This window comes from Mustela erminea, chromosome 15 (assembly GCF_009829155.1).
Source record: "Mustela erminea isolate mMusErm1 chromosome 15, mMusErm1.Pri, whole genome shotgun sequence".
Lineage (NCBI taxonomy): Eukaryota > Metazoa > Chordata > Mammalia > Carnivora > Mustelidae > Mustela > Mustela erminea.
This window is the reverse complement of record NC_045628.1, coordinates 14,608,255-14,622,347: the sequence shown is the minus strand read 5'-3', so window position 1 is coordinate 14,622,347 and position 14,093 is coordinate 14,608,255. Positions and strand designations below refer to the sequence as shown.

Below are 14,093 nucleotides of genomic sequence, written 5' to 3'. Positions count from 1 at the left end.
TCTTGCTAGTCAACGCAACACATTATTGATGAAGAAATGCTTTTCTTAATGCCTTTCTTTCTTTTTTAAAAAAGATTTTATTTATTTATTAGAGAGAGCTCAAGCAGGTGCAAGAGAAGGAGCAAGTGGGAGGAGGGGCAGAGGGAGAGGGAGGGAGGGAGGAGGGAGAGAATTTCAAGCAGACTCTGTGCCGAGCGCAGGGCCCTGTTTGGGGCTCAGTCCCACCACCCGAGCTCATGACTAGAGCTGCCGCCAGGAGTTAGATGCTTAACCCACTGAGCCATGTGGGTGCCTCTTCTTAATGCCTTTCTTAAGAGAATTGCAAATTCTAGTACTGTTTAGGTTATTTGGTTTTTGAATAAATTACCAAGAGCTAATATTTGTTATTTCAATTTTCAGATGGTGACCCAGAGAACTATATTGCTTACTATCGGAGAGCTACTGTCTTTTTAGCTATGGGCAAGTCAAAAGCAGCGCTTCCTGATTTAACTAAAGTAATTGAATTGAAGATGGATTTCACTGCAGTAAGTGCATCTAAACTTTCTTTAAGGGAGAACTTCATTTGGAATTTGGAAGAGTTAATTTGTCTTTTAAGGTGAGGACCAGCCTGCATAGCTGAAGGTGGAGAAAGCCGCCGTGGTGTAGTGGACTGGGCAGCAGGAGAAAGCCAGAGTGTCTGGAATCAAAGGTCTGTGTGAAACAGGAACAGTGGGTGCAGCCTCTGATTTTGAGAAGCGTGCCAGTGGTGTTAGCTTTGTGGTTTCGGAAGACCTCTGGAGGGCGGAGTGTGGGACAAGCTGTGAGGCTGCGTAACCAGCTGATCGAGAAGCTGAGCTCGCTGAAGCTGAAGTTCAGTGAAAAGGCTGTCGGGGGACGGACAGTAGTTCCCATTAAGGCTGTAGCAGGAAGAACAAAGGGCAGGAGATAGGTCGGTTAAGCAGTGGTTTGTGGTGAGGAATTTGACTGATCCTCCCCTGCAACCAACCCAGAAGCTTCAGAAATGGAGGAATTTACAGTCCTGATGGGATGTCCTGATGACTGGCAGGTCAGCGTAATGGCTTAAAATAAATGGGTAAGTTAGATGGTTTCAAAATTAATTTGGTAACTCATTTATTGCTTATATCCTACCATATTCCAAAAAGGACTAGGGATAACTGAAAGGTATGGGTGAATGTTTGGTGTGAAATATTATTATTATTTTAGGATGGAATTCCCAAATGTCAGATTTTTTTCTTTAATCTGTTACTTTACCTAGCTGAGTACAACCTATCAGAAGGTTGTGTAGTTCATTTTCCTAGGATTATAGTAGCTATTAGGTAGCTGAAGTGGCTTTCATCTTGCTATTTATGTGTGTTGATGCACTTAACAGAGGATTAGGGACATTTTTACATATTGTAAATGTAATATATATGTTCTAGTGGACTGTCGATGTGGTTTCTGTCTCATGGTCACATTGGTCATCAGAGCGTTGGTGTTCTTGGAAGAGCTGGGATTATGCACATGAAGAGGAATATCAAATCGGGTGGGGAGTGATGCACGCGGGAAGGGAAGAGGTGTTGTTACTCGGTTATAGTAGAGTGCATATGTCCACAGAGAATTAATAAAAACAAAATAATTTCTAGAACTTTGATTGGTAAAGTCCCAAATTACACAGCCTTTTTTATAGTACAAAAAGTTATTACAATGGCAATTTTTTTTTAATTGAGATACAATTCACATACCATCAAATTCATCCTTTTTTAAATTGTCTAATTCACTGGTGTCTTAGTATATTCACAAGGTTGTGCAAACATCACCACTGTCTAGTTCCAGAACACTTTTGATACCCCCAAAAGAAATCTAGTCCCTTATAGCAGCCCCTCTCCATTTATGCCGTGGCCTTTGGCCACCACGTATCTTTCTGTCTGAATGGATTTGCTTATTTGGACATTCCATGTAAGTGCAGTCATACAGTATGTGGCCTTTTGTGTCTGACTCTTTTCACTATGCATATTGTTCTCAAGGTCCGTCCATGTTGTAGCGTGTGTCAACACTTCATTCCTTTTTATGGTTGGATGATATTCCATTGTATAGAGAGACCACATTTGCTTTATTGACGTTATAGTTGGTGGGAGTTTACAATTTGGGGGATATAGCGCAAAAAGTATTTTTAAGGAAGCATACTTTAATAAAAGTAATGCACATTCAGTGGTTCCAGGAATTGTTCTTAAGAGTGCCAAGTCAAATAAATGGACATTGGAAAAATAAATATTTCATTAATGTTTCATCAGCGTATTTGGTTTTATTCTTTGTGTTTAAAGAAAATTTGGAAATGCACGGTACTCAGAACCCCTTTCCTTTTTTCTAGGCAAGATTACAGAGAGGTCATTTATTACTCAAACAAGGAAAACTTGATGAAGCAGAAGATGATTTTAAAAAAGTGGTAAGTTCAATATGTATTTGGCTTTACGAAGATGTTGAACATCTTTATGAAGATGAGTGAATATATTGGACTTTTTTATATTAAGACAGTAATCACTTTATAGCTGAAAGGGACAATCATATGTTTTGTGTATATAAAAGTCACAGTTTCTGAATTAATACATAGTGATTGACATGAGAGAATCACTTTAATAGTTGAAGGATAAAGTATGTGGAAAGAATATATGATTGTTTTTATTAAAGATTTTATTTATTTGAGAGAGAGGGCGCCCGATCTCGTCTGATCTCGGAAGCTAAGCAGGGTCGGGCCTGGTTAGTACTTGGATGGGAGAGAGGGAGTGAGAGAGAGCACGAGAGGGGAGAGGGTCAGAGGGAGCAGCAGACTTGCCGCTGAGCAGGGAGCCGGATGTGAGTCGAAAGCCATTCTTAATCAACTGAGCCACTTAACCCACTGCCCAAGAAAATAATTTTAATTCAGTTTATATAGCTCACATGTTTTGCTTTGTTTTGCATGAGAATCTAGAGAGGTCACCTGAACTATTCTAAAACTTCTTGGGAAACCCTTCATTTGATTTAAAAGGAAAAATGAGACATTTTTAAAAGGGAATTTTATAATTACCCATATGGTTATTTTACAATATGTAAAGTGTTTTGGATTTGTTGGGGGATGGTACAGGTTACATGTAATTGAAAAATGATTTAGAGGGACGACCAATGTCTTTATGTCCTCATATGTAGGTTTTAAGACCTGCATTTTTATTCTGTCTGGATTTGTTTCTGGAGTGGTCTAGCAAGAGCATACATACAGTGGACCTTTGACCAACAGGGGTTTGAACTCATGGGTCCACTTCTATGTGGACTGTGTAAATATTGTAAACATATTTTTTCTTCTTTATGATTTTCTTAATGAAATCTTTTCTCTAGCTTACTTTATTGTAAGAATACAGTAGGTAATACATGTTAATTGACTATTTGTTAACGATAAGGCTTCTGGTCAGTAGTAGACTACTAGTAGTTAAGTTTTGGTGGAGTCAAGTTATACATGGATTTGACTGGGTGGGAGGTGCCGGTTCCCCAGCCCTGTGTTGTTCGAGGGTCAACTGTATAAACCTCACTTGTTCATTATTTGCATTTTTGTAGTTTGTAAAAATGCTTAGTTATGATAACCACTATGAAAATAAAACTGAAATTTCTAATATTTTCATAACCTTTGTCACAATGCTCAGTCATATGCAGAGAAATCCAAAAAACTTTAGACTTAATGTATTAAAATCTAATTGGTAGTCGTCTCATGGTCTCAGTAAAACTGGGTGTTCCTTTATGTTTACCTGATTTTCCTTACTATCTGGGAAGAAGCTTGAGAGCAGGCTGAAGGACAGGTGGTGGGGAGGCCATGGTGTTAGGGTTACCTTTCCCCAGCCCAGTTCTTGTACACAGAAAGTGTTGTGAGAAATTTGTTGAATGGATTGATGAATGATAAAGCGTAAAAATGGATTTCCTTCTTTCTAACAGATGGTTAAATCTATTACTTAGAATTTTTTTCCAATCACAATATTAGTGTAGCCTTTTAGAAATAACACAATTTAGAATAAAAGCTTTAGCAAAAATTAATTCTTGTTAGGCAGTGGGTGTATCCTTTTGGAAAAGTGAGTTATTGGAACTCTTGGTATGTCTTGATTAATGTCTTTTCTGTGATTGATATTAAAACCTCTCAGAAACAAGAAGGGGAACTTTCGTGACACCACTTTTAGATTGTTTTCTAACAGTCATAACTTCTGCTAGTGTGTTCTTTTTTTTTTTTTTTAAAGATTTTATTTGTTTATTTGACACAGAGAAATCACAAGTAGATGGAGAGGCAGGCAGAGAGAGAGGGAGAGGGAAGCAGGCTCCCTGCTGAGCAGAGAGCCTGATGCGGGACTCGATCCTAGGACCCTGAGATCATGACCTGAGCCGAAGGCAGCGGCTTAACCCACTGAGCCACCCAGGCACCCTGCTAGTGTGTTCTTAAAACCAGGCTTGCTATTACAGGATTCGTCACATTCTGCACATGAGAATGTGCAGCTGTACTGAATGATTTTTTTTTTAGCTCAAATTTTTATTGAGATAATTGTAGATTCACATACAGTTGTAATTAATGATACAGAGAGGTCTTGTGTACCCTTTACCAAGTACCTACTTTCCCCCAGTGATAATGTCTCGTAAGCCTGCAGTACTGTGTTACAGCCAGGATACTGACATTGATACAGTCTACATGTCTATTTGGATTTCCTCAGTTCTAGTAGTAGTGTTCACTTCTGTGTGTGTGTGTGTAATTCGATACCCTTTTTCTTTATACCCAGTTCACATACTGAGCGCTTCTCTTGCCAGAAGGCTCCTTCCTGTTGCCCCTTTATAACCACACCCACTTCCCTCACGTACTGTTCCGGCCCCTCATCCATAACGTTGGGCAGCCACTAGTTTGTGAGTCGTTTCTTAAATTGTGACATTTCAACAATATTGCATACATGGACTTAAACACTGTATAAACTTTTGGCATTGACTTTTTTACTCAGTAGAATTCCCTGAAGATTCATCCGGATTGCAGTGTGTATCACTTTGCTTATTTAATTGCTAAGTATGCCAGGGAATGTGTGTGACATGTTTGACTTGTCTGTTCATCATTCGATGGACCTTTCGGTTGTTTCCACTTTGTAAGTAATACCAATAAAACTGCTACGAACATTCTTTTTTTCTTTTTCTTTTCTTTTTTTTTTTTGCTACAAAAATTCTTGTACATTTAGTGTGAACAGAAGTTTTCATTTTCCTGGGATAAATGCCTCAAAAGTGCAGTGTCTGGGTTGTATCATAATTGCCTGTTTAGTTCTAGAAGGAACTTCCAAATGGCTTCTTAGAGTGACTGTGCCATTTTATGTTCCTCTGTGTCCTTGCCAGTATGTGGTTTTGTCACTATTTTTTATTTTTAGTCATTCAGAGAACTTTATAGTGACCGCTCATTGTTTTTTTTAGTTTATGACTTTTTTTTTAGTTTATATTTCCCTAATGTTTAATGATCTTTTCTTGGGCTTATTTGTCATCCTTTTTGGTGTAAAGCTGGTTCGTGTCTTTTGCCCATGTTCTAATTGGATTGTTTACTTTTTCACTCTTGTGTTTTGGGAGTTTTATGTATTTTAAATACTTTATCACACGTGTGGTCTGCAGATGTGCTCGCCCAGACCATGGCTTGTCTTTTCCTCTTCACAGGGTATGTCAGAGAGTGAAAATTTTTAATTTTAATTTTGATGATGTCCAGTTTATTGGTTTTCTGTTTTCTCCTATGTATAGTGTTTTTGGTGTCATGTCTGAGAACTATTCACCAGTCCCTAGCTTCCAAAGATTTTCTCTTGTGTTTTTTTTTTTTAATTAAGTTAAATTTTATTTAATTTTGAGAGAGGAGGGCAGAGGCAGAGTGAGAGAGAGCGAGAGAGAAATCCCAAACCCAGGTGGCTCAGTTGGTTAAGTGGCTGCCTTTAGCTCAGGTCATGATCACAGGGTCCTGGGATCGAAGCCCACATCAGGCTCCCTGCTCAGCAGGAAGCCTGCTTCTCCCTCTCTTCCCTGTTTACACTCTGGTTCTTGCTAACTCTGTCTCTTTCTCAAATAGATGCAATATTACAAAAGTAAAGTCTGATATCATAAAATAGATGATTTCTGGGTCTGGTTTAAAAAAGACAAATTTTGTGTTTGTATTTTATCTTTACCAATCAAAGAATTCTTATACTTTTTTAGAGATTTGTGAATATAGATGATATATAATAACTTGTTTGCTTTATGTGTTTTTAGTTACATGGGTTTTTTGTGGTATTTAAGAGAATTTACCAGCCTATTAGATACAGAAAGATTTAATCTTACTAATAAAGTGCTATATGTACAACCAGGTGGGGATACTTAGCTGCGTTTTACGTAATGGAACGGAAGTTTGAATATGCTTAATCTCTTTTTGGGCTGCAGTGCAAATCTTGTTCTTTGTTATGTGTACAGGTTACTCTGCTGCTGGAGGGTCTCCTGTAAATAAGCATCACCTCAGGTCCCCACCAGCTATCCTGATCCTACATAGTATCTTACGTGGTTTGGTTTGTCTTTGAGCTGTCACTGCTGTCACCAGCACATGTGGTCACTTGTAGTTCAGTGACCATTGGTGCATCTTATTTGCAAGGCAGATTGGTAGATGTTAGAGGGTTGCTGATGAAGAAAACTAGTCTCTGCCTTTGGGAAGATTATACTAGGGTAAGAAATAATCGGGCAAATGTGATAGCGTATGACTGAAGTGTTGTGATTGAGCCCTGCAGGCACAGGCGGAATGGTCACCTCACTTAACCGGGATTTGGGCGTCTGGTCAAGAAGAGCTTTCTTAAAGGAGGGGATGTACTAGAAATCTGAATGTTAAGAGGGTGAATGAGTCTGTGTTAGCAGAGTGGCTGGGAGGGCATCCTGGCAGAAGGTGAACATGCTTGTTGCTTACGAAAATGACCTCGAGTTGAAACCCAGTTTTCCCAACACCATTTGTTGAAGTGACTGTCTTTTCCCCATTGGACTTCTTCTTCTTCTTCTTCTTTTTTTAAAGACTTTATTTATTTATTTGACAGACAGAGATCACAAGTAGGCAGAGAGGCAGGCAGAGAGAGGGGAAGGGAAGCAGGCTCCCTGCCGATCACAGAGCCTGATGTGATGCGGGGCTCGATCCCAGGACTCTGAGATCATGATCCAAGCCGAAGGCAGAGGCTTTAACCCACTGAGCCGCCCAGGCACCGCCCCCCCCCAATGGACTTCTTTTATGCTTTGGTGAAGATTAATTGACCATATGATTGTGGGTGTATTTCTGGATTTTTATGTCCTGTTCCCTTGATCTGTGTGTCTGTGTTTATGCCATTACCATACTGGCTTGATTACTACAGCTTTGTAATATAATTGGAAGTCTGGAATTGTGATGTCTCCAGCTTTGCTTTTCTTTTTCAAGATTGCTTTGGCTATTCGTGGTCTTCTGTGTTGGCCTTGTTGTTGAGATGCTCTTATGATGTCCTGTTGGACATATCAGGTAGACAGCTTGCACCTTTGGCATCATTGTACACATAAGAGGGAACAGTTAGGAATGCAGGCTCTGGAAGTGACTTTGAGCTAGAGAGTCCTCCTGTTTGTAAAAGGGAGATAATCCAAAATGTCCGTTACGTTTCTTTGGTTTGGCTTAAATAGTGCCTGAAATATAGAAAGCTCTTAGTAAATATTTTCTCCTGTCATGATTGGTTTTCATCATTACCATCATCCAAAGCAAGACTTCTGGCAAGTTCATTCAATCTTTATCTAAAAATCATTCAATTTCTTTATCTAAAATTAGAGACCGTACAACCTACCTCACAGGTAACAGTATTAACTGAAAAAGAAAAATGGGCATGCGATGTAGGCATTAAGACATATATCCTGTTCCTCAGCAGTTTACCCTTTAGTTGGAAGAAATAAGCCCTACGTGTGAGAAAAGCTAGCAGTACAGAGATATTTATAAGAAGTGACATATAAGCTTGTCTAGATAACAAGATCAGATCAAGAATGACACATGACTAGAATTTGGGAAACCCACCCCACTTTTCTCCTGATCAGCTGTGTGATGTTTGGTGAGTTACCATTTGTGAGACTCAGTATTTTCATTTACAAAGTGGGAGTTGGTTGGGCAAGATGATTTCTTAGATTACTTCCTTGTTAAAAGAGTTTCTTAAGTGATTTAAACATTTAGAGAGAAGTGAAGGCGACCTTAGTATGGAACAGTTGGGGAAGCTTGGCGGGATGAGACTTGAGAAGGGTGTTGGCTTCATGAAAACTGAGGGAACGAAAGAGTTTCGAAATCTCAAGGATATCTTTTTGTGTGTTATACAATTGTGAAAATTTAGCTATAGCCTCACATTTTCATGTTTCATTTCTGGTAGGTTTTATTTATGAATGTAACAAATCTTTGAGTTTCTATACTGCTAGGTTCAGTGACACTCTGGCTCATTTACCTCCTGATGCTGCATCCCTTTGGGGCAGCAATTCGGAGGATTGTTCTCAGGATCCCATTATACTGGTAAATACTGAGGACTCCTTTGGTTTGTATCAGTATTCACAGTATTAGGAGTTAATTTTAGAAATTAAAAAAATATTTACTAATCTAAAAGTAACAAACCCATTATATGTTAATACAGATTTTTTTTGCATGCAACCTAACTATATTTTCAAAAACAACAAATATTTAATAATAAGACCACTTATTTACATTTTTGCAAATCTCTTTAATATCTGGCTTATTGAAGACAATCAGGTTCCCAGATCTTATTTATATTTTTGTTACTGAAGAAAAGGTGGCTCACACATCTAAGTGGTTGGAAAAGGAAGAATGTTTTAATAGTCATTTTATATAGTTTTGCAGATTCTTTGATGTCATTGCAACCTCCAGGAGTTGTCACTGGTTAGTTACAGTGTGGACTCTGCAATCTCATGAGTGAACTTTTAGGACTCTGTCATAATGAAATCCATTGGTTTATGCTGTACTTCGAATGTGTTGTCTTTTATCCATATATACTGTGTCCCCACTGACCTCTGAAAGGGTAGTAGGGACTCCCAGGTGTCCCTGGATCACCCTCTGATCGCTGCTGTTGGGTTTATACTGAAGAGCATAATTGCGGCTTTGAAAGTTATGGGCATTTTTAACCTGGCCAGACAGTTAGACACTTTCCTGTTAAGTGGTTATCCAAATGTACATTCCACCAGCGACGTAGGAGGGTTCCGTGTGCCCCATGTCTTCAGCAACACTTGGTATGAACATTGTCGTTTTTGCTGGCTTGGTTGGTATAGGAAATGCAACTTGATGTCTCTTGTCTCTATTTCTGTTAGGTTCTGTTTCTCCAGCTGTTTGTTTTCTGTCCGCCTACCCTTCTCTTCCTTCCCTCCTACTACTGACTTGGATTGTTCTTCCTTATTCTGTTCTTTCTGTACTGTCATGCCACTGTGTCTTTTTCTTTTAGTCATTACTCAGGAATTGTAACATGCTTGCTTTTAATAAGGTTTACAGGTAATCACTATCTTTAGCTTCCTCTAGAAAATTACAAGTACCTTAGAACACTTTAACTCAAATCACTCCCCCCTTCACTTAGATACAATTGCTTTTCAAAAATTAGTTGGTATTATTTTTGTATAGTTCCCTTAACAAAGACTGCGGAAACAATTTGTGAAGGCGAATTTTAGAAGTCATTGGGGAATGTTGCAAAATACCTCAAATATTACATATTTTTCTATGTTTTCAATTAGTATCAAATGAAAAATGTAAATTTGTGCTACTTACCTCTTAATACCATAATTAAATTTAATAGGGTTGGAAAGATTAATTTCTTGAGCAACAAGCAGTTTGGTGACTGTATTTTCTGCCAGAATCTAATTTTATTTTGACCTTGAGTCAAATTAAGGTTTTATTATTCTGGGACTTTTTTTTTAAGATTTTATCTATTTATTTGAGAGAGAGAGGGAGTGCACGGGGTGGAGAAGGGGGGTGGAGGAACTGAGGGAGACGGACAAGCCGACTCTGCAGGCGGGGCTCAGTCTCACGACCCTGAGATCACCCTGAGCCAAAACCATTAGAGTCAGGCTCAACCGACTGAGCCACCGAGGTGCTGTTCTGGGACTTTAATTATGTTAACTTTCATAGAGGACACCCAGTTTAAGTTGGCTGATATTAATGCAATGGGAAATGAATAACCATTTATTTAAAGTATTGCATTCTGTCCTCATTGTCAATTTATATACTACAGAAAGTTCACAAAAGGAGCTTGGAATTTTTATTAGCATTTTTTTGAGTACTTGCTGTGTGTTGCATAAAGTATCTTTTTAATTTCTCAATGACTGTTCCTCAGGGTGTAAGCATTATAGATGTAGGAAATGTTGGGGTTCGGACGGAGGCAGTGGCCAAGAAAGAATTCTTGAGACATCTTCAGTCCAAAAAAGGTGGTTATTATTAAAGCATGGCGATAGGACCCTTGGGCAGAAAGAGCTGTGTTGGGGTTGTGATGGGTGACTGATTATATACTTTGAGGTTGGGAAAGGGTTAGGGACAGTTTCCAGGACCTTGAGGGGGCTTGCCATTGTTAGGAAAAAGTCATTTATTACTGTCTAATAAAATCTTAGTCATGAGACCCTTCAGATATGTATGATGAACCATATGCTTGCTAATATGTATCTTGGCAGGGAGCGGGGTTTAGGTAGGGATAAAAAAGATTTCCAAAGGGATTTTTATATGTTAAAGTAGACTCACAGGATCCTGGGCATTGGGCTAAGATTGCCTTTTGCCCTTAGCAAAGTATCGACATTAAGGTAGTTGAGTTCCTAGAGGAAAGTCACTCTGCCTGTTTCAGGGACTTGCTAATGGGCTATAAGTGGGAAGGAAATTGAATTTTTTTCTTTTGCCTTTGTTTTCCACATCATTATTACCCCCTTTGTTTTATTTTAATTTTTTTTACTTTTTTTTTTTTTTTTTAATTTTATTTGACAGAGAAGAGACAGCCAGAGAGGGAATACAAGTGGGGAGTGGGAGAGGGAGAAGCAGGCCCCCCACTGAGCCAGGAGCCTGATGCGGGGCTTGATCCCAGGACCCTGGATCACGACCGGAGCTGAAGGCAGATGCCTAACAACTGAGCCACTCAGGCGCCCCTCCCCCTTTGTTTTGGTGAAGAAAATGTAAATAATATATGGATAATAAGTGACAAAGTAACGGTTTGGGAATAGGTGGGTTTTTTTTTTCCCATTTAGACTTTATTTTAAAGCATTAATAATATAAAATCTCTTGGGCAATATTCATAATCTGGCCATTGAAAAAATGGTAAAACTACTCTATTATCTGTTGCTGCTTAACAAATTACTCAAAGTTAACAGCTTAAAGCAACACACAGCTCATGGGGTCAGGAACCGGGGCAGGTTTAGCCGCGTCCTCTGCTTCAGAGTCTCTCACAGGCCACCATCAGGCATCAGGTGAGCTTGCTGTATTATCCGAAGGTTTGGCCGGTGAAAGAACTGCTTCCAGACCCCTCTCATTGTTGGCAGGATTTAATTCCTCTTGGGCTGATAGACTTGAGGCCTCTGTTTTTTTCCCGAGTGTTGGCTGGAGGCTTCCGTTGGTTCTTTCCTTCGTGGGCCTCCCCGCGAAGCATTGCACAGCATGGCGGCTTGCTTCGTTCGAGAGTGAGTGCTAGCCAGAGGGAGTCACCGGCTTTGTACCTAACCGAGGAAGTGACATCCTGTCACCTCTGTCATATTCTGCGTGTTAAAAGGAGGTCCCACTCCATCCTAGGGGAGGGGGTCCCACACAGGTATGAGTTCCAGGAGGTGGGGGTCTTTTGGGGCCAGCTTAGAAGTCTGTCTACCACAATTATCAACCCTTGTTCTCATTCAAAGTCCCAGAAATAGCGGTGTATTTAGATGAGAGAGCAGCTCGCCCCTTTTAACCACCCCCACCCCCACCCCATAGCTACTATGGGTGATCGAGTAAGTGATAAGAAATATCGTCATTGGGAGAGGTTTGTCTGAGAGGGTTAGAAATATGAAACACAGAAGAAGGGTTATGAAGGAACGTGAAGAGGGAGGGAAATGCTAACAGGGACCAGGCTCCACCCGCACATACCCCGGGAGGAGTCCCCAGCCGGCGGGAAGAGTGAACATGTTCATCCCACTCAGCTTACTTTGAAACCCCTCAGGGTTAGAAGTCCTTAGTTTGTTTCTCAAACTCCTTTCCTACCTCGTTGCAAGAGTCCCTCCTTCTCCTCCCGGCTCCCCCCTCCTCTGAGAGGCCCGGAGGACCCCAGCTCACCGGACTCCCTCCTGCCCATTCCCACTGGGCACTGAGCGCTGCTGAGCCCTCCATGCTCAGCCTCAAGCTCTAGGGCTTCTGCTGCTCTCACCTTCCAACAAGGAAAATCATGTGGTAGACATTAGACTCTATGAAGTTTGAGGAAAAAAAAAAGAATGTAAATTCCATCCAGGAGAGGCAGTCTCTGTGTAAGGCCATGGCATGCTAATCTACGGCTGTTTTATCATCCTCACGTTTTTCCCGAGCACTTCTGGCAGAGCACACTGGAAGAAGGATCTATGTGTATCAATCACTTTGCTCTGGGTAAAAGTCATTTATTAACTTGTTTCCTGTATGTACACTACCGTCCCCTTTTCAATAGGATATCCTATTCAGAAGTTGGAATTGGATAGCAATATTCCAAAATTCAAAGTACTCAAAAATTCAAAAATACAGAATAGGATATCCTATTCCAAAAGGGGCAGCAGTGTACGTATAGGAAACAAGTTAATAAATTACTTTTACCCAGAGCAAAGTGATGCACACATATCTTTATTCCAGTGTGATCTGCCGGAAGTGTTCAGGACCGTCCTGAGGATGATAAAACAGCCGTAGATTAGCATGTCATGGCCTTACAGCAACTCCCTTCAGTTGGGTAGTTCGGTCCTGCAGGGACAGTCCTCCTCTGAGCAAGCTGAGGTGGTTAATTTCTAGTTACCTCTGAATACTTGGGAGTTCTGTCTGTTCCGTCAAAAGCCAATGGTTAAACAGACAAAACAATACCTAAGGTATCCAAAAAGCAAAATGGAGACATATAGAACCTCTACTCAGAAATAGTATTCTTGGGGTTTCACATCTGGAGTGTTCTTTACCAAGTAGCTGGTGGTGGGTGTTTTTTACCTAAAATAGGGAGCAGTATGATTGGTCAATTGAAAGAGAGACATTTCTAGAAATAATCTACCATTGGGTACATCTCACCCCAGATTGGATCCTATCAACTACAATTCCCATCTTAGTAAGAATGTTAGATTTCAGGAATTATTATATATAAACTAGGAAAGGCAGGGAAAATGTTCCCCCCACTTGCCCAAGTCAGAGCTTTTTAATGTAGGCACTCAGTTTTTCTAAGCCATTAAGCTTAAGATTTTCCATTTGGAGGAAGAAATTGTTGAGTTGCTTTTTCTGAGGCCAGGCTGGGAGTAGGAATGAACTGTAAGCAGACACAAGGGGTCTTAAAATATTGACAGAAATGGTCTAAAACTGGGGTAGTGGGTACATACTTGCTAAATATGTTAAAAGTCAGAACTGTGCACTCAAAACGGATGAATTCTGTGGTATGGATTATACCTTGATAAGGTTATTTATTTATTTGACAGACAGAGATCACAAGTAGGCAGAGAGGCAGGCAGAGAGAAGGGGCAGCAGGCTCCCCGCTGAGCAGAGAGCCCGATGAGGGGCTTGATTCCAGGACCCTGGGATCATGACCTGAGCCGAAGGCAGAGGCTTTAATCCACTGGGCCACCCAGGCACCTCGATAGGGTTATTTAAAAAGAGAAAATGTGTAGACCTCTTAAAACTCTTGAGTCTTTTAATATATGGTGTTATTCTCTCATTTTTCCCCATAGATTTTTTTCTCATTACACCATAGCCTCTCTGGTATCAAATCTTCATCCTATAACCTCTTAAAAAACAGCCCTCTCCTCAGTTTCCCTGGTTTTCATTATTTTGGTAAAATTATTTTATACTTAAAAATACACATTTAGGGGGCGCCTGGGTGGCTCAGTGGGTTGAGCTGCTGCCTTCGGCTCAGGTCATGGTCCCAGGGTTCTAGGATTGAGCC

At 40.2% G+C, this 14,093-nt stretch overlaps 1 protein-coding gene across 1 annotated transcript in view; it reads left to right on the top strand.

Moving 5' to 3' along the window:
• Nucleotides 1–14,093, top strand: part of DNAJC3 (DnaJ heat shock protein family (Hsp40) member C3) — a 63,895-nt gene that overhangs the window by 25,417 nt on the left and 24,385 nt on the right. Inside the window, exons 3-4 of the mRNA XM_032315031.1 lie at nt 400–524; nt 2,348–2,422. Of these exons, the coding sequence (XP_032170922.1) occupies nt 400–524; nt 2,348–2,422 (200 nt within the window). The remainder of the gene's footprint in view (nt 1–399; nt 525–2,347; nt 2,423–14,093) is intronic.